A 23,053-nucleotide genomic window follows, 5' to 3' on the forward strand; every position below is an offset into this window, starting at 1 on the left:
ATGTGCTCACGTCCAAGGCTTGCCTGTTCACTTTCTTAATGCTCCTTTCTGATAACAGTTCCAAATGATGAGAAACACCAGCGTATAGGACTTGACTTTTATGCTGAAGGATTTTAGTGTCTTATGCAAGAAATTTCTCTCTTTTCTATGCTCTTGAAGATATTCTCCTAAATCTTCTCCCAGAAGCCTTATAACTTTACCCTTCACATTTACGTCTACACTGTGCTGGAGTCAACTTTTTGCATTGTATGAAGGTGGAGATCAATTTTTATTTTATTTTTCTATATGGATACCCAGTTCACCATGCATCAATTATTGAAAAGACTTTATTTTTTCCACTGAACTATTATATTTTAATTCTCTTTCTGTTAACAATATTTTCTAACTTCCATTAGGATTTATCCTTTGGCACATGATTTATTTTAAAATATATTTGAATTATTTCTAGTAGTTTTTTTGTTATTAATTTCTAGCTTAGTTCTATTACAGAGCTGTATGATCTTAACATTGGTGAAATTTGTTGAGCCTTGCTTTATGGTACAGGTATGATCACCTTCTTATAAATATTCCTGTCCTTAAAATTTGTATGTCTCTGCACATTGGATAACAGTGCATTGTTATGTAGTTCAGTTTGATTTGGCTTGTTAATTAATAAGTGTCTTATTCAAATCCTCAATAGTTTTACTAATTTTAAAAGTGTCTTTTGTGTCAATTATTGAGGAAGCTCTGTCATTTGTTGTAAATTTAGAATTCTTAATTGATGAAGTAAACGTTGTATAGTTATGTTGTATAGTTTCTCTCGATGTCTTTAGGAAGACCTTTTGCCTAATGTTCTTTCCCACTAGTTTTCTTTTGGTTAGTTTTTGCACAGAATTATGCAGTCCATCTTTCTGTATTCTCATAATTCAAATGCATATTTTGCAAAATATTAGAAGTCTTTTTTTTTAAAAAAATAAGCCCGGCTATTATCATTTTAATGAAGATACTTAGTTGCTTTACAATTACTAAATCTCTTCATATATTTGGGTGTAAATCTACAATCTCCCATTAGCTTTGTGCTGATCTTGCCTGTTCTAGGTACTTCCCAACCCCTTATTCTTTTTCCGTTTTTCTTTTTGTCTTATTTTGAATTGACTCATTGTTTTAAAACCATTTTCTCCCATGAACTTGGCAGTTTCCAATTTTTTATTATTTTTTTTAGCAGCGGAGATTATACTATGCATTGCTAAATTATCAAAAGCTAATATCATTAACACTTCTGCTTCTAAATGCAAGAGACTTTAGAATATTCCAACTACACCCCTCCTGATTATTGTTGAAGTTTAAAAACAAACTTTCTATGTTTTTACATCCCAGAATATAGTGTTAATGTTATATTATAAAGAACAATGTTCATTTGGATTTAAGCATTTATTTAACTCATTTCTGTGCTCTTTATTTTCATCTTCATTTTTAAGTAACTGTAAAAGTTTTCCTTTTACCTAAAGGATATCTCCTTTATTTCAGTTCTGCTTGTGAGGATTCTCTCAGTTGTTGATTTCCTTGGCATTTTTTGAGGGTTATTTTTTGGGAGGTAGAATTAAAAACTTCAAAGATATTATTCTTCGGTGTATTATTTCTGTAATGTTACCTGTCAGTTTTGGTTTGAGGGGGCGGGGAATCTGCTATCTCCTTTGGTCTCTTCAAAGATTTTTCTTATTGTCTTTGTCTTTTAGTAGAATTTAACTATAACTTTTGTTTTTTTGTATTTATCCGATTGGATGTTTATAATCATTCTTGAATCTATGACTTTGTCTTTCATCAGTTCTGAAAAACTCTCAGCCATTGTCTCTTCAAATATTTCTTGTCTCATTTTCTCCCTCCTTTCCTACCAGGACTCCAAACACACTTTATGTTTTTCTACTCTATTTTCTATCATCTTTTCTCTCTTTTCAGTATGTTCTAAACTTTAGTTTTCCCTGTATCAACCTGAATATTTTCTTCGGTCTTTTCTTTCACTTCTCTAGTTCTCTTTTCAGCTGTATCTATTTTGCTCTAAATCTTATCCATTGAGTTCTTAATTTGAAGTTGCCTGTTTTAGTTATATAATTCCTATTTGTGTTCTTTTATAGAGTTTTCAATTCTCTGCTGAACTTCCCAGTCTCACCATTATTTCTGCAAATATAGTTGTCAGTGTTATTTTAAAGCTTGTATAAGAATGCCAATATCAGCAGGCATGGTGGTGCACACTTGTCATCCCAGCGACTCAGGAGGCTGAAGCAGGAGGATCGCAAGTTCAAAGACAACAACCTTAGCCTAGCGAAACCCTGTCTTACAATAAAAAATGAAAAAGGGTGGGGATGTTGTTCAGGCACCCCTGGGTTCAATCTCAGTGCCCCCAGCCCAAAAAAGAATGCCAATATCAGGATTGGCCATGTTGATTTCTATTGTTTCCTATTTCTCTTGACATTCAATCACATTGTCTGGACTCCTCATGTACATGATCATATTTGGCTGAGTTTTTCACATTGTATATGAAAAAGTGTAGGGAGAATTTAAGACCCAAGATGATGTCATAGCCCTCTAATGAGCAATATAAGTTTGCTCTTGATAGATGTCTAGGGACACTGACAATCTCAATTACCTTAATCCTACAGTTGCACCACAATGTCTTTGAGGGATGATCTTTTTATGTCCACACTTACTCCTGTTGTGTAGCCTCTCAGGGTTCTGATCTAAAGTCTTACTTGCTAACTGCTGTGTCAGATCCTAACTCAAAGTTTTGTTCTCTAATTTCCCGAGTTTGTTAAAATCTCTGCTTAGCTTATCATCTTAACAGCTACCTCTTCTGAAACAGTCCTTATGGGAAAAAGTAGGCCTAAATGCTCACGTTTGTATAATTCTTTCTTCTCCCAGATCTTGGCAATATAATTATTTACTAACCTGTTTGCATATCAACATATTCAAACAAAAAATATGTTTTAAATTTCGTTCTCCAAGGAGGGTTGGTCTAAATTGACCACACTGCCATGAATAGAAGCAAATCCCTACTGTAAATGTTTTCTTACATTTACATATTAAATACTTACCCAATCATGTAAATAGTACGCTGATCATAGCCATACACATAATATTTTTCATAAATTAAGTGTAAAGCTATTTCCAAGCATTATTTGATAATCAGAGAGCACAACGCTATCACATTTTTTTTTTTGACAGGATGGTAAGGAATAAACACTATTCCTTAATTCCACAGATTTTAGAGTATGGAGAGATTATTTGAATTCCCCTCCCTTCTCATCTTACAGGGACAATAACTGAACCCCAAAGAGGTTGAATAAGTTGTCCAAGATCACACAACCTCTTAGTGGCATGAGTGGACTTTAAAACCTGTTATCACACCTCCTAGATCTCTTAGGTTCTTTCTCCTGCAACACGTTGGTTTTGTTGTTGGAGAAAATTTCTGTACATGAACTGGGGGTTCAAGTGTTTTTGATACTAAGAGGGAGGCAAAGCTAAGGCACTTGAGATGATAGAGCATTCTAGTAATTAGGTACAACTTAAAGAAGGCTTGGGTAGGCATGGGGTGATCGGGTGAAGACACTGATGGATTGTTTTGAGATGAACAATGAAGAAAGCAGACAGAAACTAGGAAGAGTTGGGGGTATCCTGTCAAACATCCTTAGAAATTGGGGGTCTTGGCTATAATAATGGTCAGACCAGGCGGCAATAATGGAAGGGAGGAGTTGATCATGCTGTGTGTCCACCAGGGTGTTGATAAGAAGCAGGACAAGATGAAAAGGAATGGTAGGAAAGGATGGTATCCATTGCAGTGGGAAAATGTAACAGAAGTCAACGTTTTGTGGAAAATGGAGCTTTTCTTTGAACACATACACTTTATAAACATAGGGTACCATTTGTTTTGTGGAGTAGCAGACTAGTCTTGGATGAGTTTGCAGTCTTTTTGCATTAGCTGTTGTGTAAGATGAAGGCACCATGACTTACACGGAAATGTATTTCCACATGTCTCTGCCCCTAAAGGCACCTGCGAGGGGGCTAGAAACTTGAAGGAGCCATGTCTCCAGTGTGATGTTATTAGCATCACTCCTGAGCCACGCTAATTCATCCAGGCTCACACTAATTCACCCATCTGAGAAGCACTTATTAAAATTTATGCTAAGAACTAAGGAAACAGATAAAAGACATGATTGCTGCTGCCAAGAAGTTGTTTGGATTACTGATGGAATTTCCTAATACCCCGTGTTGCTCTTGGCTAGGCAAAAAGTAGATTAAAAATTTTTATTATTATATAAAAAATTATAGGCCATGCCACTTGGAGAATGAAAAAGACCTCGTTGGTGTAGCAGGTTGAGGCTGCCCCTGGGGTATCAGGTACACATGGCAGCCCTGTGATGGAGGGGATCTGAGCACAACCACTGCCTTGCACAGGGACAGCCTGTGCTGCTTTTTCTAAAACTGGGAAAACAGCAAAATGACACCTTGGGACTGTTTTCAAAGATCTTAGTGACCATAAAGACAGCCAGCACTCTTCTCAGGAAGGAAGAAAATGGTCCTGCCAGTTCTGAATGTTTGCTAGATGCTAAAGTCAGACCGGGCTGGTGCCGTAAGGAATGCCAAAGCTCAGATGGCGTTGTTGTTTACAAGTTAACTAAACCAAGTCACGGTAGGCACGTCCAAGTGCCAGCACAGGGACAGAACATTTCTACCACCTTTCACCACCACAGAAAGCTCCACTATGCCACACTGGGATGGAATAGGTCCCCTAAAGAGGTTGAAAGTTGCTGGGAGCACTGCACACACCTGTAATCCCAGCAACTGGGGAGGCTGAGGCAGGAGGATCACGAGGTTTGAGGTCAGTCTCAGCAATGTAGCAAGACCTTCAGCAACTTAGAGAGACTCTGTCTCAAAAAACAATACAAAAACCCATAAAAAGGACTGGGGATGTATTTCAGTGCCTCTGTGTTCAATCCTTAGTAGCAAAAAGAAAAAAGAAAAAGACTGAAACTTAAGGATGTATGGGCGTGGATAGCAAAAAACAAAGAGTAATTATGAAAAAATACAATTAAATAAGATATTTTTTTTAATTGCAGATGAAACTTTTTAACATGGAATTAAGCCTTGAAAAATGATGGATGCAAACTTTCTCCTGGCACTTTGCCTGAGTGTCTTGAATCTGGTCTGTGGGTTGTGCAAGATGCTGTGCCCCTGTGTGCAGCCGCCAGATGGGCCCGGGATCACCGACTGCCCTGTGACTGTGCGCACACACACACGTGAATGAGAGCCACATGCAAACACACCCTGTCTGTCTGCTACTGGCTTCCATCACGTGGGTGAGAGCCTGTTTAAAAAGAAGGTTCTCTTACCCATGTACTTGGACACTTTGAAGTTCTCCCTTGACCTAGTCACATGGGAGGCACGGGATGAAGTCACTCTGCAGTTGATTGCAGCTAATGCAATTCATCTTGCTCTGTTGACAGGCATGAATTCTGTGCTGCATTTACTTGCTCAAATCCAAGTCAGTTTGACACATCCTGCACTTGATCTTCAAACATAAGACAGAAGGACATGGATGCAGTACTGATTGTATCCGTGGATGATCAGGGCCTAAAACAATGTCAAAACTGTAACTGGGACTACATGACATTGGGGAGCGCTGGTTTCTCTGATGGCTTCTGTCCACCCCCTGGTGGAGGGATTCATTACTAGTTAAAGCCAAAGAAGGAAAGAGATGATTTCCTGAATATCCATTCAGTCCCCCCATAATCTAGGGTCTGCTGTTTCTAGGCGATTGCCAGCTCACCAGGAGAAGCAAAGCCCATTCTTGCCCTTTGAACACGTTCTCGCCCGGGGATGGCAGGGGGAGCCCAGCAGCAGGAGGCTCAGCTGCCAAAATGCTGAACTCGGAACCCAAGGGGCCATGGCTCTGCTGCTGTGGCAGCTTGGACTCCTTCCCTTGGCCGTGGAGGAGACCTAGTGATTCAGAGGAAGTACTGTCAGCTCTTCAAAGCAGACCCAGCTAATTGTGTAATGTTATTCTGAGGCATTGGAGAAGCCAAAAAACAAAAAAGACAGGAGGCTGGGAGAAATTCCTTCCTTTGCAGTGATCAGCTTACATCCTGCACCATCAGATTTGATTATCCTTATCTTTTTTTTGCACAACTACAAATGTTATGACTGGTCATAGAGACCAGACTTCAAAAAAAAAAAAATCCTCCACAATATTTGAATCTATGACTGTGGCAGTAAATTCCTTAGACTGGCTACACGCTGTTGCAAAGGCTATTTCCTCTGATTTATTCCTCTACCAGTTCTTAACTCCATGAGGCACCCCCTGTTCTCACATTGGAAAACCTGGGGGGGGGCATTCTGTTCCTTTTCCATCATTCCTTTCAGAGAGACCATTTAAATATCCTCTAATGTCTTTTTTTTCTCATATTGAATTGTAATTTAAAAAATTAACACTGTTTTTAAACTTTTTCCAAAAATTCTGAGTTACAAAAAGAACCGATTGGAAATGTTTAGGTCCCACAATAAATAGAAAAAGCAAATATCTCTGCCACTGCAGACTTGCAGAATCTTGACCTACCCCAAAGCAGGCATTAATACCAGCTGCTGGGGTGTGCTCAAGAAATTCCCAAATCCAAATATGTGTGCATTTCCTCCTTTCAAAATGTATCTTGCTTTTCTATATCAACACATCTTAGAGACTACTCCGCATCATTCCACAGACAGTGCTGCCTCATTCTTCTTTCAGGGCTGCCTAATATACCAGTTTGAATGCACCACGGTTTGATTCAACCAGTTCCATATTGATGGGAATGTATGTTGTTTCCAGTGTTTTGTCTGTATATGAAAAGCTCCAACAAAGATCTTTGTAGGTCTTAACATACAAATGCAAGTATGTGCATTTTAAATGTTGATAGCTATTTCCAGATTGCCCTCCAAAGAAGTCATATCAATTTAAACTGTCACCAACAGTATAGGAAGAACACTTTCCATTTTTTGTAAACACAGTACTTCTAATTATATTTTTCAATTTTCTATCATATGCCAGTTCTGCTTGAAAACCCTCCTGTGGTGTGAGGATTTAAAACAAACAAACACACCTGAGTCCTGTGTAGGGGGTGGAGCGCATGCTTTACAAGGTTTTGATCCTCATAAGAAATTTTATAAATTGGGTCCTGACTCTGAGCCTTCCATCCAGTCTCTTCTCACACCAATCTCATCTCATAAACGCTAAAATCTAAAAGAACAAAACAAATGAGATGAAAAAAAAAACCAAGCAGCCAGACAGAGCCACTTACAAGTAGGTCCCCAGGCTTACATGCCACCAAATCTGCCAAACAGACAATCTGCACCCGCAACTGTCTGTGTCTGTGTTTGTAGGGGTGGAGGCAGGGAAAAGTGCTATAATTTTCATCAGACTTCCAAAACAGTCCATGACTTCTGCCAAAAAAGCTAAGAACCAGTGATCTAGGAGATTAAAAAAGAGAGAGAGAGAGAGAGAGATAAAATGACATGGATAAAAATCCAAATGCCTGACTTTATGGTTTTGTGTAGATAAACTAAATAACACTACACACTCAAATTACTATAAAATAATAAAATATAAAAAATTACTATAAAATAATTTAAGTGTAAAATATCTACATAAAATAATGAAGTCACTCTAGAGTAGTGATTCTCAAATTTCAGGCTACAATTTGTGACTCAACCTGGGTTTTGCCAAAGTTCTCTTATATCAAACAGAGATATCAACTAAAAAACAGCTGTTCTTCTCTGTTGTCACTGTATAAAATTATTTTAACACCCAAAAGTAGAAAAGCTACATCCTGAGAATGAAAGGCACTTCTTGGAGCTGGATGAATTCAACTGTCTAAATTCACCACACGGAGCCTCCTTTCCTCACCGTGCCATCCAGCCTGAGAATCTGAATGACACATTCAGGACATCTGTGTCACATGGGATGGCTGTACCTGGATCCGCACTTGGACAATGACTGCGACCAGGAACCCTCTCTTGCTACAGTCTTGTTTTTGATACGTGCAGTTGGGAAATCTAGAGGAAAGAGGGATTTTTGAGTCCTGGATTTGTCCCTAATTGACTTTCCTTAAGTTACTTGACCTCTTTTCAAACTTCAGTTAACATCAGGTAAGAATATTAACACATTTCCTGCCCACTTCATGGAGGTGACAAGATCAAAGAGAATAAATATATGAGCAAGTTTTTTTTAAAAAAACTATAAGGTGATGCAATTAAGTACTCATATTTATTGAACATTAAAAGTGCCAGATATTGTTCTAAATGCCTCATAAATATGATGTCAACTATCCCTCTTAACAATCAGATGAGGAAACTGAGGCCTAGGGAGCCTAAAGTAATGTGCTAAATTCAACAGCCCGTGAGGAGCAAGGTTAGGAGAGCACCTCGTGACTAATGGCTTCAATTCCATATTCTTCTTCTTCTTCTTTTTTGGTACCAAGAATTAAACCCAGGGGTGCTTAACCACTGAGCAACGTCCCTTTCTTATATTTTATTTTGAGACAGGGTCTCACCAAATTGCTTAGGGCCTTGCCAATTTGCTAAGGCCGACTTTGAACTTGGCGATCCTCCTGCTTCCGCTTCCTGAGCCATGGGGATTAGAAGCGTGCACCACCGCACCCAGCCTCCATATTCTTAATCATTATGGTCAATATTTTCCTAACTAATGATATGATTACTACTGTGTTTATCATTCATGCTTATTTTATTCCAGCTAATGGGCAAACATCATAATAATTAACAGTTTGTCTGACTCAGGCTCTTTTATGTGCTAGCATGACCTAAGCTCTTAGTTCCATAAACAAAGGATTTGCTCAGGAGTCACTCAGTTAATAGAGGCTACTTGTTTTCTTAAGTTCAGGTGTAAACTTCTGCAGTTAATTCTGTGACCTAGCAGCTATAAGCACCAGCCTATATTGTTGAGAAAAAGGATTGGGCATCATCGTATTCAAGCTGGAAACATGTCACTGGGTGAAGAAAGGCGGGATGGTATATAGAATTAGAAATGTCAGGCCCGTGAGAAATGGGACTGATGGAAACAGTGTGAGCTTTGCCAAGGCTGAGGTCTCTTCCCTTAGGACACTCCAGAGTGTGCCATGTTTTTCTTTCATTTTAGTTTGTGATTTATTTAGAGTAAAACATTACTGATTTAATCCTCTGATCAAGACAGACTCACTCTTGGTGAACTTCAGGTGGACTGTGGCTCCCGTGTGTAACAGAGAACTGTGCGGGGCTCCTGGCGGGAGGTGGAGGAGGCCCGCGGTGGTGCCCCCGGGTGAGGGTGCAGGCCGGCCATATGGCCCCTCCCGCAGGAGGACAGCTTGGCCTTGCTGTCCTTCCCCTGCCCAGCGCAGGGCCACGTTACCCCGCACTTCAGCGTCCCAGGGGGACCTGCAGCACCCGGCCCCCACACGCTGCCTAGAGCCACCCTCTTCGGGCCCTCCCACCCGGGAGCTGCCGGGAGCTGGCTGGCGAGCCTGGTCCCTGGGGCACCTGGTCTGCAGTCCCCGCTGCCATCTGCCTTATCGAAAGTTCCCATCACTTCGCCAGCCTCCCTATTCCAGCCTCCTTCCTCGGGCAGACCGCAGGCCTGTTCTTACTCTCTGTCTGCGATTTTCTACTTGATCTTTCAACAGGGGACAGAATACAGAGAGGACAGGAGTCAGACAAGGTGTGGCTCCGACCCTCAAACTGCACACACACACACCACATACTACACATACACACTACACACACACTGCACACACACACACCACATATACACACACACCACATATACACACACATACTACACACACACACATACACACCACGCACACACTATACACATTATACACACACCACACACACACTGCATACACACCACACACACTACACATACACCACACACACTACACATACACCACACACACACCACATATACTACACACACCACACACACTACACACACACCACATATACTACACACACTACACACACCACACACACACTACTCACACACAATACACATACCACACACACTACACAGACACACTACACAGACTACACACATACTACACACACTACGCACACCACACAACACCACAAAACACCACACACCCACACTACACACACCACACACACACAAACACACACACAGTCTGTGTAATTTGTTGGTATTTGTGGAGTGCTCTCAGTTTGTCACTAACTGTGCTAAGTGCCTTGTCTCCCTGAATGCTTATGCGCCACATAAACCTCTGAAGTAGCTGCTATTATTTCCATCAGGGGCAGATGAAAGATTGAAGTACAAAGAAACAATTTACAAGCCTGTTCAGGGGCAGAGCTGTCTGGGATATGGAGCTAATCACCTCAACCGCTGCCTGCCAGGAATTCATGAGCCTGTGGACTTGAGCAAAACTACTTGACCTCTCCAATCCTTGACATTCTCACGGATAAATAGGGATGTGAATGTCTACTTCTGTGGGATTAATGGGATTATGGACATGATGGCATTCCAAGAGGCTCCATGAATGTTGCAGTCTCCTTCTGTTTCTGCTCAGTTATTCGCCAAACGTCTTTCACATCTGCCTCTTCTGTGCAGCCTCTCTGGAAGATGGAATGACCTATTGACCTACAGTGATTTCTTTCTTTTTTCTTTTTTTTGGTACCGGGATTGAACTCAGGGGCACTCAACCACCGAGTCACATCCCCAGCCCTAATTTGTATTTTATTTAAAGACAGGGTCTCACTGAGTTGCTAAGTGCCTCACTAAACTGCTGAGGCTGACTTTGATCTTGCAATCCTCCTTCCTCAGCCTCTTGAGCTGCTGGGATTATAGGCCTGCATCACCGTGCCTGGTTATGATGATTTCTTCCTCTTACAAAATTCAAAAGTGCCAAGACTTAGTGTAAAATCATTTTCCAACTATTTCACTTAGGTTTTAGCCTTTACTTCCTCAACTAAAGTTTTTTTTACAGGGCAGTAGCCACATTTACATTTCATTGATATCTCTTGTACTTAGAAAAGTACACAGTGAGAAATAGATAAATATTGACTGGCTTAGCGACACAGCTGTTATTTAAAATAGCTCCTGCTAGAAATGCATATAAGTAGGTATACGGCGAATGTAGATTCATAATCTACCATTTATCCAGAAAGGGTAAATTATCCAGAAAGGGTGAATTAAAAACGAGGAAGGAGTCTTAACTTTCTTACCTGTAGATAGCCTAGGCTATGATGTACCCAGCTGTTGAAGGCTAATAGACTCTTGGTTCCTTATCAAAAAGTGACACTGTATCTTTCGGAACTGCTGTCCTACCAGAAAAATAATCTATATTAAAAAACATGTGTCCACCGACCTTCGATGTATATGGCAGCCTATTAAGATTTAAGTGCTTCTCGGACATGCTGATTATTCATGGCTGGTGTTTCCCTCTGGAGTGAGTTATGAAGACCAGTAAGGAACTGTAATTTATAGAGTTGGCTAACTATTGTGTTAAGCCAGTCCTGGGAATGAGCCAAGATAAGAACGCCAGGAATGATTCCACTGATACAAACGAGAGCCTGCAGGGTTAGCTGCAGACGCAGTTCATTGCTGGGGAATTATTAACGAGGCCTGAATCAGGTTCCAGCATATTCCCCAGAATGAGTGAGATGCCAGGGCCTCACGTCTGGTCCTTTACCATCCTGAAAACCTAGCTGAACTCCAACCCCAGAGCTGCCCGTGGTCCACTTTGTATCCATCGTGCGAGATCACACAAGCCCTTCTTTTGCTTTTACCTTTGTCACCGACCCTTCAGATGTGATGAATTTTACCTATGGCCGTTTTTAATGAAGCAAATGGACCCGTTTCCACGTCTAGTTTCTCCATTTGAGTTTCTTGGAGGGAAGTGAGTCAGTGGGAGTTCAAAGGACACAGAAGCAAGAGGGAAGGAGTTCTCTACCGAGAACATGTGGCCAGCCACACTGTCCCATCAGGCAAAGGCAGGGCTAACTGGAGAGAGATCTTAAAGAAGAAAACCTCACTGTGATTCTATGTCAGTGCCCTTTCCATCACGGTCACAAAAATCTGATCATTAACTTATAAAGAGGAAGGATTTATTTTGGCTCAGGTGTGGAGGTCCCAGCCTATGGCTGGTTGGTTGGCCCTGTTGCTTTGGGCCTGTGGCGAGGCGACACCTATGGCAGGCGTGGGCGGTGGAGCAGAACCACTCCTTCTCATAGCCAGGAAGCGAAAGAGAGAGAGAGAGAGAGGAAAAGACCAGGGTCCCACAGTCCCCAGGCAGTGACCTGAGGATCTCCTACTAGGCCACAACGTTCAGTTTCCACCACCTCCCAACAGGACCATCCAGGGGACCAAGCCTCTGGGGACACCTCGGCATACCACAGCAGCTCGGCTTACGACTTATGGGAACTGGTTGGTTTCTGATATAACAAAAACTAAGCGATTTTAATTGTAGATTTCATACTACACTTCTAACAATTATATATTTCATTCAAGAAAAGGTCAGACAAGTTGATTCTGGTGCATCAGAAGTCAAAATCAATAGCCTGGGCTTCCAAAAAGGGATAAGATTGATGAATACCCAAATAAGCCAGACTGAGAACAGCAGCCAGCCTTTGGGGAAGCTTCTGGAGCCAGCCACACACCCTCCCTAAGGAACCTTGCAGAGAGCGTCTCCCTTTTCTCTTCATCCTGCTGGCGGGGGGGGGGGGGTCCCCACGGTTTTTCTCAAGATACCAAGAATGGATGTGCCCGGCTGATGTACCAGTTTCCCTTCAGATGAGAACTCCAGAAGACAATGTCTAAATAGTAGCAATCTTCTTGTTCTTTTTCACCATGACTACCGCAAAGCGACCTTGGTGATGTTTAGATTCTTAAGGATTGGAGAAAAGACAGCTCTGAGGAGCATCTGCTAACCCACATCCACAACGAAGGAGCCAAGGGGTTCAAGAAGCTCTCCCACTACGACCCAACATGCTCGGCTGCAATGGATATGCATTCTTTCTAGAAAGTGTTCATTTCTTATCTGGAGAGTCTGAAACAGAAGTCCTGAATCCCCTTTCAGAGTAAAAGTCCTAAAATAAGTCTAACTGCAAGTAATCCTCGGGTACCTGGACCCCCAACCCTGCAGGAGTAAGAAGGCAGTACCTTGTTCACAGACCACAGCCCCTCTCAATGACACTGAGTGGAATTAATTGTCTCTGGTCACTGGGTCTTAGTGAAGGAAATTGGAATCTCATACCTTCATTCACAACACCGGCTCATGGAATTATTTTTTCCGGATTCCTTGGGAAGTTAAAGTATTTGAGAAGAATATCAGGAACTGTTGTTTCAGCCTGTTTTGTGAGCAGATAATTGCCTTCCAACTCCATTATTTCAGGAAATGATGTGTGCGGCATTGTTCCTAGGTGTGGGGGGTGCAGCAGGACCCATATGCATGTTAAAGCAAAACAAAACAGAGCATGCCATCGAAGTCACTTCGCTGAACTCAGACTTTTTGAATCTGGTCTCCAGATAAGAGGCTGGCCCCAGACAACGTACCCACATACCAATCACATTCTTTTGAAAGGGTGTAAGCATGCCTTGTTTTGAGAAATGAGAGATATCACCAAAATTACTAAATGTGGTCATGAATAACTTGGGTACATTAAATGCTATCAAAATGAGTTCAGCAGAGATCTATTGGAAAGGGTCAACTTTTCTCCATATTGGGTCCAAATCCAAAACCAGCCTGGGAACTACAAGTAAAACTCATTTCATCCCAAGAAGTACCTTTGATTCCATGGAATATATTAGCCGATCTTCCTGAAATGTGACATCATTTGTGGTACCAGCTGGATGGGTGTGCCATCTAAGGATTTACAAAACTAGTACTTCTTTGCCTTTAATGTGTATTTTAAGACCATAGAAAGCAGGCTAATCCAGCTAAGTGCTCCAAGGGGAATCATTACAGACTTCAATTTAAGAAGCTTAAACTTTTTATGATCAGAACCTATCAACCTTTTTATGGCTGATCACACAGAGTTATTCCCCAATGGACATCTCAAATCAATGATGATGATGATGGCGATGAAATTGCTATAAAGCAAACATTAAGTGAAATATTTCATGTCAGGTTCTTTAAACATTATATACATGAACTCATTTAATTCTCCAAACAAATCTACGAGGAAAGTATTGGTACTTTTACGTCTCTCCTTCACTGAAGAGGAAACTGAGGCACAGAGAGGTCAAGTAACTCGCCCCCCGTTGCCTAGTTAGCAAGCAGCATAGCTGCTCTGGTGACACTTTTATCCCCTCTGCTCTGCCACCTCTCATGATGTGAAGACAGTTTTGTTTGACTCAATAATGAGACAATGGTTACATCCTAACAGAGGATATTGAACATACTGACATTTTCTAGTGAGGCTCTAAGTATTTTCAATATCAAGTGTGAGAAAGTCCAGGTGAAAAGAGCCCCAGACTGTAGCCACACACCTGTCCCTCCAATCAGTAAATTCCATTTTCCAGGCACTGGGAATACAGGACAGATGAGGTGAACAAGGTTCCTGCTGTCACAGAGTTTATATTTCAGCGGGGGGACATTGAATAAGAATGGAAAGGCACTATTTAGACTGGGTGACCAGGGCAGGCCTCTCTGAGGAGGTGATGTCTGAAGAGAGCTAGAAGTGAGAGGAGGTCTTGACAGGACCTGAGGGAAGAACAGAGAGGCGGGGCTCCCAGGTGGACGGGAGCCTGGGCATGTCTGAAGGCCAGCAAGAAGGCCAGCAGGGCCAGATGAAACCCAGCAAGTGCCAGGGGTGGGAGGTGAGGAATGGGACAGACAGGACATCAGAGGCCACGGCAGGGACTGTGGGTTTCATTGTGTGGGAGAGTCAGCAGTGTCCTAAGGAGGAAAATGACATGGTGTGGCCGGTGTTCTGTAAGACATGGCTGTTTTTAAAAATAGTTAGTGGGAGCAACCATAAAAGCAGATTGGTTAAGAGGCACGGCCTGGACTCGGGGCAGGGGAGATGGTGGGGATGGGTGGCTTGATTTGGGAAGGAGGCAGGGTCAACCTGACTAGCTGATGAGTTAGATATGGAGGAGGAGGGAGAATCAAGCATGATGTTTAGATCCTGGCACAAGCAACTGGGTAAACAGTGGTGCTACATACTGAAATGGGGAAGACTGGGGCAGGGAAGGAAGAGGCGTGGAGTTCTGGGTAGATACTGAAGCTGGAGACGCAGACTGAGTATCCAAATGTGATGTTAGCCAGGCTGCTGTGTGTGTGAAGGGGAAAGTGAGGCTAGAGGTGTCAACTGGGAGTCCACAGCCTGGAGACTGGCTGCAGGGAATGGCCTGTAGGGAAGAGAGGAGCCAGAGGTCTGTGCTTAGGGCCTATTAGTCATCAGACATTGGAAAGAGGAGACGTGCTCAGAGGCAGAAGGCAAGCCAGGAACAGGTTGCAATCAGAGCCAAGGGAAGAAAGTGGTGTGCTCCATGGAGGATGCTGGTGATCCTGATGAGACTGGTTTTAGGGAGGAGTGGACTTGAAAGTGGGTTATAAAGGGGTCAGGGGAGAACACAGAGTTAGGTAAGTGGAGACAGCAGAAAATACCGGCAGCTCTCCCCAGACATTTTGCTGTACACATGAACAGATACTGGGGCCCTAACTGAAGGACGAATGTGGAGACTTGGGAGGGCTTCTTGGGCTTGGGTGGCAGTCACACCACACTTGTGATATGTTCAATGATTTTTAAAATAATCTCTAAATTCCTTTCTCTTCATCTCCTAAAAAGATGAAAATAAAAATTAGTTTAGTTGATAACAGTTTGAAATATATTTTTCTTCTGTAAACATTTAATCTGTGTACAGAATATTATTATTTTTTTGAGCCATGAGGTAGCATACAAATGGTTGTGCGGACGTGGCTCAGCCGGTCAGCGGGGCCATTGTAACCTTGAGTTGACCACTTACTTTTCAGGGGCTAGCTGGAGTTCTGCTTTCTCTAGCACTTTGAAAAGGGAACTTGACCTCTTCTTTGCTGAGATCCAGTGTAGTCGCCCCTTGTAGGTGAGGAGATGAATCTGCCATGGAAAGTGGTAACGAGCTCACAGGCCCGACACCCACTTCTCCTCAGAGGTCACTGCCAGCCGTCACGCCCCACACGTTTGATGTGGAGGGAGAGCGCCTTTCTTAGTTCCCTCTGCACGGCTGAGATCATGTTGGAACATTTAAGCAAGGTTTCATGGAGGACCTGGGGGTTACAAAATGGAAACAGCCACAAATAAAACTGGAGAATCTGGTTTACAAAGCATAAATCATTCATCCTTGGCTCGGGCACTCCTCCACAGACGGGGCCTGCCGACTAAAGTCCACCTCCAGGTGGTAGGGGTCATCTGAAACTCCACCCCGTGGAAGAAGAGGCAGAGAGAGAAGGGCAGGTGGGCAGAGTGAGAGGAAGTGACAGAGGCAGGTCCTCACACCTGCCTGGGCCTCTCTCAGGACTCACCGTTTCCTCAGGCCATTGACATCAATGACGTCCCCTCACTCCAGGACTCAAGAGTGGCTTGAATTCTGTAGCCTTAACAAGATACCTTCATGAGATTTTGAGACAGTAACTCAACATCGATCCAGGGGACACACATCTGTCCCCTGGATACAGAATCTGTCCCCTGGATCAGATACAGAAGGTCGGAGAGTGCTGTGCCATGTGTGGGACTCACGTGTCTGTGAGGACAGGCGTGGCTGGTGTAGACAAGAAGAGAAGTGGAATTCTTGGGGGGCTGCTCCCTACCTCAGTTGTTCTTTCTCCAGCCCCAGGGTAAGACTGTAGGCAGTAATCTCATGGCCAATGTAAGCACGTCAGAGTATCAGAGACCCCGGCTGCAATGTTATGGAAGCTCACTGAATCTGCAGGTGGAGATGCCTTGACCTGGTGACGGGTTTGAAGAGCATGACCGCCAACTACACACACTTAAAAATGTGGGTATTTGTGTTAGGGGTGAGGAGAGGGGTCCTTCTCGTCTATTTCTTATTCTCAAGAAATCACATTATAAACCTCAAAAACCTCTTTTAGCATCACTTAAGAAGGAAACTGAGACTCCTTTTTTTTTTGAGATGAAGAACTGTTTTGAGGCAGTAGGGTAGCAACAGAAAGGGGAGTGTATTGGTGGGAGGCCAGGGCTGGGGCCAAAGAGGACTTGGCCCTCAATAGAAGCCTCCCTCAGTGACCAGGAACTAAGAGATTCTGCTTCCTCTGCTCCTACCTGGCAATGTTACTTTCACAGCTGCAGCAAAAGCCTACATCCAGCTCCTACTAGGCAAGACTGTGGATCAATTTTTTAAAAATCATTAAATGTAGTGGCTGATTATGAGCTTTTAGCATTACAGACTGCTACTGGTGCTATAATATTTTGAGACATGATTGTCTCTGAGGGCCAGCTAAGAGCCTAATCACCATGGACATCATTGTTTCTATTAGGAGACTCAGTCTGAGTTCCAAACAGATGACCTAAGTGAAGTTTTAGAAAAATAAACTATTTGTTAATTGGGGGTAACTGTTTTTTTTCCAAAGAAGTAAGATTTCAAGTTTCTATTTTAGCTGCATATAATTTACCTTAAAAACTTTCCAGATTTCCAGATGAAGAACTGAACCAACAGGAATTAAATAAATCAACCATTTGGCTAGGAAGTGAGCAGATCCAGATTTGGCTACCACTTCCTACCTTAATAATCTAACCATCATTCTACAGTGAAGTCCATCTAGAAAACAGTTGGCCCCACGAATCCAGAGATTTAAAATGAATAAACAAACAACAAGAAGAAACTTCCATTCATTTAGATCCTGAAGTTCCTTTCTAGGGTACTCAGGCTGGGGACAGTTATATGCTAAGCCAATCAGCTAAGAGTTGCATGTGGCATGTTCATACAGTGATGCATAAAACAAATGGCTGAAGCAGGATATTTGAACAAGAATTGCAACATGCAGCTTTCAAGATGGATGGTGGTCTCAGCAATTACATAGCCAACCTGTTCACTGTATCATAAAATCATCATTTAAAATAAAAAATATATTTAAAAACAAAAACAACAGAATAAACCTTTCCAGAAAGTTTCCAGGTACAATGGTGCAGATGTATAATCCCAGCTACTTGGGAGGCTGAGGCAGGAAGATGGGAAGCTTGGGGTCAGCCTGGCCAACTCAGTGAGACCCTGTCTCATGAAAAAAAAAAAAAAAGGCTGGGGATGTGGCTCAGTAGTAGAGCATCCCTGGGTTCAATCCCCAGTTTCACAAATAAACAAAATCTTTACAGAAAGAAACAGCAAATATTTTCAATGAGGTGATCAAAGACTTAAAAGACTACTTAAAACCTGACAGTATAGATTAAAAATAATGAAACACATCTAATCTTTATATATTTCTTCATATTCCACACATATATAAATAGCAAGGACAATTCAAATATTTTTTAACCATACTCTTGATGGGCCTTATAATGAATGTGGAGAACTTCCCTTTTTAAAATACATAGTCAATGCATATCTGAAGCATGGGATATAAAAAACTCATAAAATATTCTTTGTCTTTGAACAATTTAGTCTTCTGGGAAAGGAAATGGGAAATCCTTAAATAGGAGTAGCGGCTTAATAAAACCTCATAGTATTTCCTCACCAACTAGATAAAAGCAAAATATTTCTTTCAAAGACATACAGAAATAGCTTTAATAACTTTCTTGATTTTCCTAATTTGTAGTGGTGGTGTTTTCAAAAATTCAGTCATGGGGACTAACAATTATAAATATACATAAAAAGGAAAATAGGGCAGATTATCTGAATCCCAGGCTGTGCCAGTAATTGTAAGGAATATAAATAGTACACAGACGTATCTAAATATGGGTATTAAAATTCCCATAATCTTACATTCCAAACTAAGATCTTCACCTCTACCCCTGTCTGTCTAGGAAATGCTATTTTCAGCTACATTCTGAAAAATCCTATGTGGGCTGGCAAATTCTTTGATCCATCAGTCATTCATCTGAGTCCACAGAGCAACCTTCCTGTAACATTTCTATGGTGGCTGTTACTTTAATAGTCTCATTATCTGAAGGTTAGGCACAAATTATAGAAGTTGGGGACAATGTGAGAACCATCCAAGTGATGTTTTTGAAGTCCCTGTATAAATTTAGTGATGTAAACATGGCTAAAATGCAAGGCTCTGATTCCCAACCCAGGGTGCTTTACAATTTCTGGTCTTTTCTACCACTGTTTGGATATCAAGAAGTCTATGAGTTACTGTATGGATTTTCCAGGAGTATCTCTGGTTGCATTTTTGACAAAATAAGGGCAGAAAATAAGTTTGAGGCACCCTTCAGCCCTAATATCTCCTAAGAGTACAAAGTGCTGGGGAATACTGGTGATCCCTAAGTGCTCACTAAACTAAACCAATCGGAAATACTCTGCCAGCTTCCCATTACCCAAATCCTAATGAATTATTTGTCTTTATTACAAATGATTTCCTAATCATGAGTCACAGAAATGGCTCCCACTGGAATTTACTTATTTTAATCATGTACTGTTATGCTTGGTATAGAATGATCTTCAATGTAATATTCAGATCTTTTTTGGTCTTGGTTGTCAATTTTATTATTGTATGTGCACAATTGGATTGTAAAGTCCTTCAGGATACAGGGCTATACTGCCTGGATTTCTTTTAGAACACCGACCCTGCACAGGGCTCCGATAAAAAAATGCAATTCTACTTTTTGCTTCCACACTAGGTGGGAAAAATTACCCAAATACTAGCTTTGAATTTCTATTGCTATTTTCCACTGGTTGCTATATTTTTGTGTCTCTAAATGCTGATTTAAAAATTTTGACTCCATCTTAATTTTCAAGAAAGGAACAAGGAGGTTTTCAGATTCTATATAAAAACATTGGAAATATTTTCTGATTTGGATTTGCCAGGAGTATCTCTGGTTGCGTTTTTTTAAAATTTTTAATATTTATTTTTCAGTTTTCGGCGGACACAACATCTTTGTTTGTATGTGGTGCTGAGGATCGAACCCGGGCCGCACGCATGCCAGGCGAGCGCGCTACCGCTTGACCCACATCCCCAGCCCTCTGGTTGCGTTTTTGACAAAATAAAGGCAAAAAATAAGTTTGAGGCACCCTTCAGCCCTAATATCTCCTAGGGGTACAAAGTGCCGGGGAATACTAGTGATACTGTTGGTTACACAAACGGTAACCTCGTGATTTGTGTACTATTCTGTATATCCATATAAAATCCCAAAACTGTGTTTTTAAACTGTTTTTATTCCCAATAAACCCATCACTTCAACTATATAATAAAGGAATCTGTATATTTGAGACATGAAGAAAGGTAAGAAAAAATACAATTATCAAAACCATCTGGGAACACTGTGCATGTTTTGCTAAATTACACATCTTTGTCCACGAATGTAATATACCCACTACACAAAATTGCTTAGAAAGTAGAAGGGAAAAAAAAAAAATCTGTTATCGTAGTGACACCTGCTGGTGAGTATTTAGCTACAAATTTTAGATCATTTAGTCAGAATTTTTCTTAGTAAAATAAATATCAATGTTTTCCATTTTAATAAATTATTTGATGTATAAGTAATCTTAAAAACAAAGTTGTTTAGTATACAATTTACCAGATTTTTTTCCTTTGTGACAATGATGTTACTGTAATCTTTTTTTTTACTGTAATTTTATGAATCCTTCTCTTAAAAAAAAAAAAATACACTTCCAAAACAGCTGCTTAAGTATTTCTGATGACATAAAACTTAAAAAAATGAATCGACCTGAGATTTTCTTTTCAAACTCTTCACCACTTCTATTTTAAGGTAAGAATTATATTAAATCTTAACATTTACAGAATCTTTTCTCTGAAGAATTATGGTAGCAATCTGGGTGATTTCGTAAATGTCAGGAATCAGATTCACATGGAGCCAACTGAAGCCCTCTCTAGCCAATTTACACAATTTTCTCTCACAGTCAAACTTCACACTCGTAGATGGTGCTAATATTTGCTCTGCAGGTTGACTCTGATTCCTGTCTGGTTTCACCACATTTTCTTTTTGAAATTTAAAAAGAAAAATGATTACTCCAGGAACAATGAAAAGGCACACACCTTCATTTTCCGCAGAGTGCATTGGGGCTGATCGTGCAGCTGCTGGTCACGAGAGACACGACACGTCCTTGCCAGCCCCAGGTGTCCTGCACACGCCCTCCTCTCTTGCTGTCAGTAGTAAGCGCTGTGCCAGGGTGCCACTTCACTCAGCAGCTGGTTCCAAGCGGCCTTGAGTCACTCACTGCTCTCTGCAGGGTGGTACTTAACTGCTTCTTAACCTGGCCATGATCAAAATATTTTTTCTTTTAAATTGCCAAACCATAACTGTACATATTTATGGTGTTCAATGTGATATTTCAATACACATATACATTGTGGAAAGACCAAGTCGGGCTCATTACCGTATCTATCACCTCACTTTCTATTCTATCTTGCAGCACAGCCTGATGATCTAGTGAATGGTTAAACAAAATTTTATGTATTGATTTATTAATGTTTGTAACACAGAAGACTTTTTAGAAAGCTATGGAAAACTTTTTTGATCCATCTGTACTATGGATCTTTATGATATCACTTAGGAAAGTTTTTAAAAAGCATAAAAGTATTGTCTCATCTAGTCATGCAATGGGTTGTTGGTAGGTAAAACACTATATTCCTCATATTTCCCTACGGTTTTTTTCTTTAAAAGGGCCAAGTGGGTACTACTTGGTTACAAGGACAAAGTAAGATGAAATTATATATAAGGCACTTAAAAGTACTTGCAAGCTACATTATACAAATATATGCACTGTGTTTAAATACCTTACATTTATGTTGACTATTTCTTCAGAGATCTGGACCCTGAGTTTTTGTGAGGACCAAATATTAGTTCATTTATTAAGTTACTGAAATGTTGGTAATGTAGGTTTGTGTTCTCTTGCTTGTGGAACATGAATATAAATATCAGAATACTGCTTTGCTGTGGCTGCCAGAATAGTCACCAGAAAGCACTATTTGGGGGAGTTAAAATTTTAAAATGAGCAAGCCAGGTGCAGTGGCCCATGCCTGTAATCCCAGTGATTTGAAAGGCTAAGGAAGGAGGATGGCAAGTTCAAAGCCAGCCTCAGCAATTTAGCAAGGCCCTAAGCAACTCAGAGAGACTCTATCTCTAAATAAAATACAAAAAAGGGCTGGGGATGTGGCTCAGTGGTTAAACACCCTTGAGTTTGATTCTTGATACCAAAACAAATAAATAAAATTTTAAAATGAGCAGAATGAGGAAGAACAGGCAAACAGTAATTTGACTGATTTCTATTCCCTGTTCACTGAATAACTATGAGCTGTACCAAGAGAAAATATTAATGTTCACATTTTATGAGAATTAAAACTAGTGAAATAATTATAAAACATTTCTGAAGGATTAAGAACAAACCACAGAGTTACAAAGGGGTGCAAGAGAGTCCTCTGGGAAAGCCTTGTCACAGTCACATCTGTTTAGGTCTAAATTCACAGACAGCACTGGAACTGGAGAGGCAGGGCACCAAGGAGAAATTGACATTGAAGCTGCGTGGGGTTTGCAGTGTTCTGAGAAAGGTATCGGCAGTACACGGAAAAGTCCAGGGGACTATGAACTCACAACCAACAATCACCAGTCATGCTAAGACACTAGTCACCAGTCACCATAAGCTTGTTTCAGCCATAGCAACAAACTATAGGTTCAGACACACAAACACCTTACATACACCCCGCCCCCCAAAATACTACAATTATCACAGAATTCAAAATAAGGATTTAGTATGTTCAAAGAAAAGAAAAAAGGGACTAATAGAACTATCCTTAATTATAAGGAAAGTTCGAAAAAGTACCAAGGCAACACTTCTAAAAATGAAAAAAAAAAAAAAAACCCACAATAACTCTAAAAAATAGCAAAAGAGAAGTTAAAGAGGTGAGAGGGTGGAGAGGAGGAGGGAGAA

At 41.0% G+C, this 23,053-nt stretch overlaps 1 protein-coding gene across 1 annotated transcript in view; it reads right to left on the reverse strand.

Moving 5' to 3' along the window:
- Positions 1 to 20,300: 20,300 nt before the first annotated feature.
- Bloc1s5 (biogenesis of lysosomal organelles complex 1 subunit 5) overlaps positions 20,301 to 23,053 on the reverse strand; it is a 40,421-nt gene continuing 37,668 nt past the window's right edge. The window contains exon 5 of the mRNA XM_058582389.1: positions 20,301 to 21,379. Coding sequence (XP_058438372.1) covers positions 21,308 to 21,379 — 72 coding nt within the window. The 3' untranslated portion in view covers positions 20,301 to 21,307. The remainder of the gene's footprint in view (positions 21,380 to 23,053) is intronic.

This window comes from Marmota monax, unplaced genomic scaffold, assembly GCF_021218885.2.
Source record: "Marmota monax isolate L192 unplaced genomic scaffold, Marmota_monax_Labrador192_F-V1.1 WCK01_AAM20220418_F8-fsc00029, whole genome shotgun sequence".
NCBI classification, from domain to species: Eukaryota; Metazoa; Chordata; class Mammalia; order Rodentia; family Sciuridae; genus Marmota; species Marmota monax.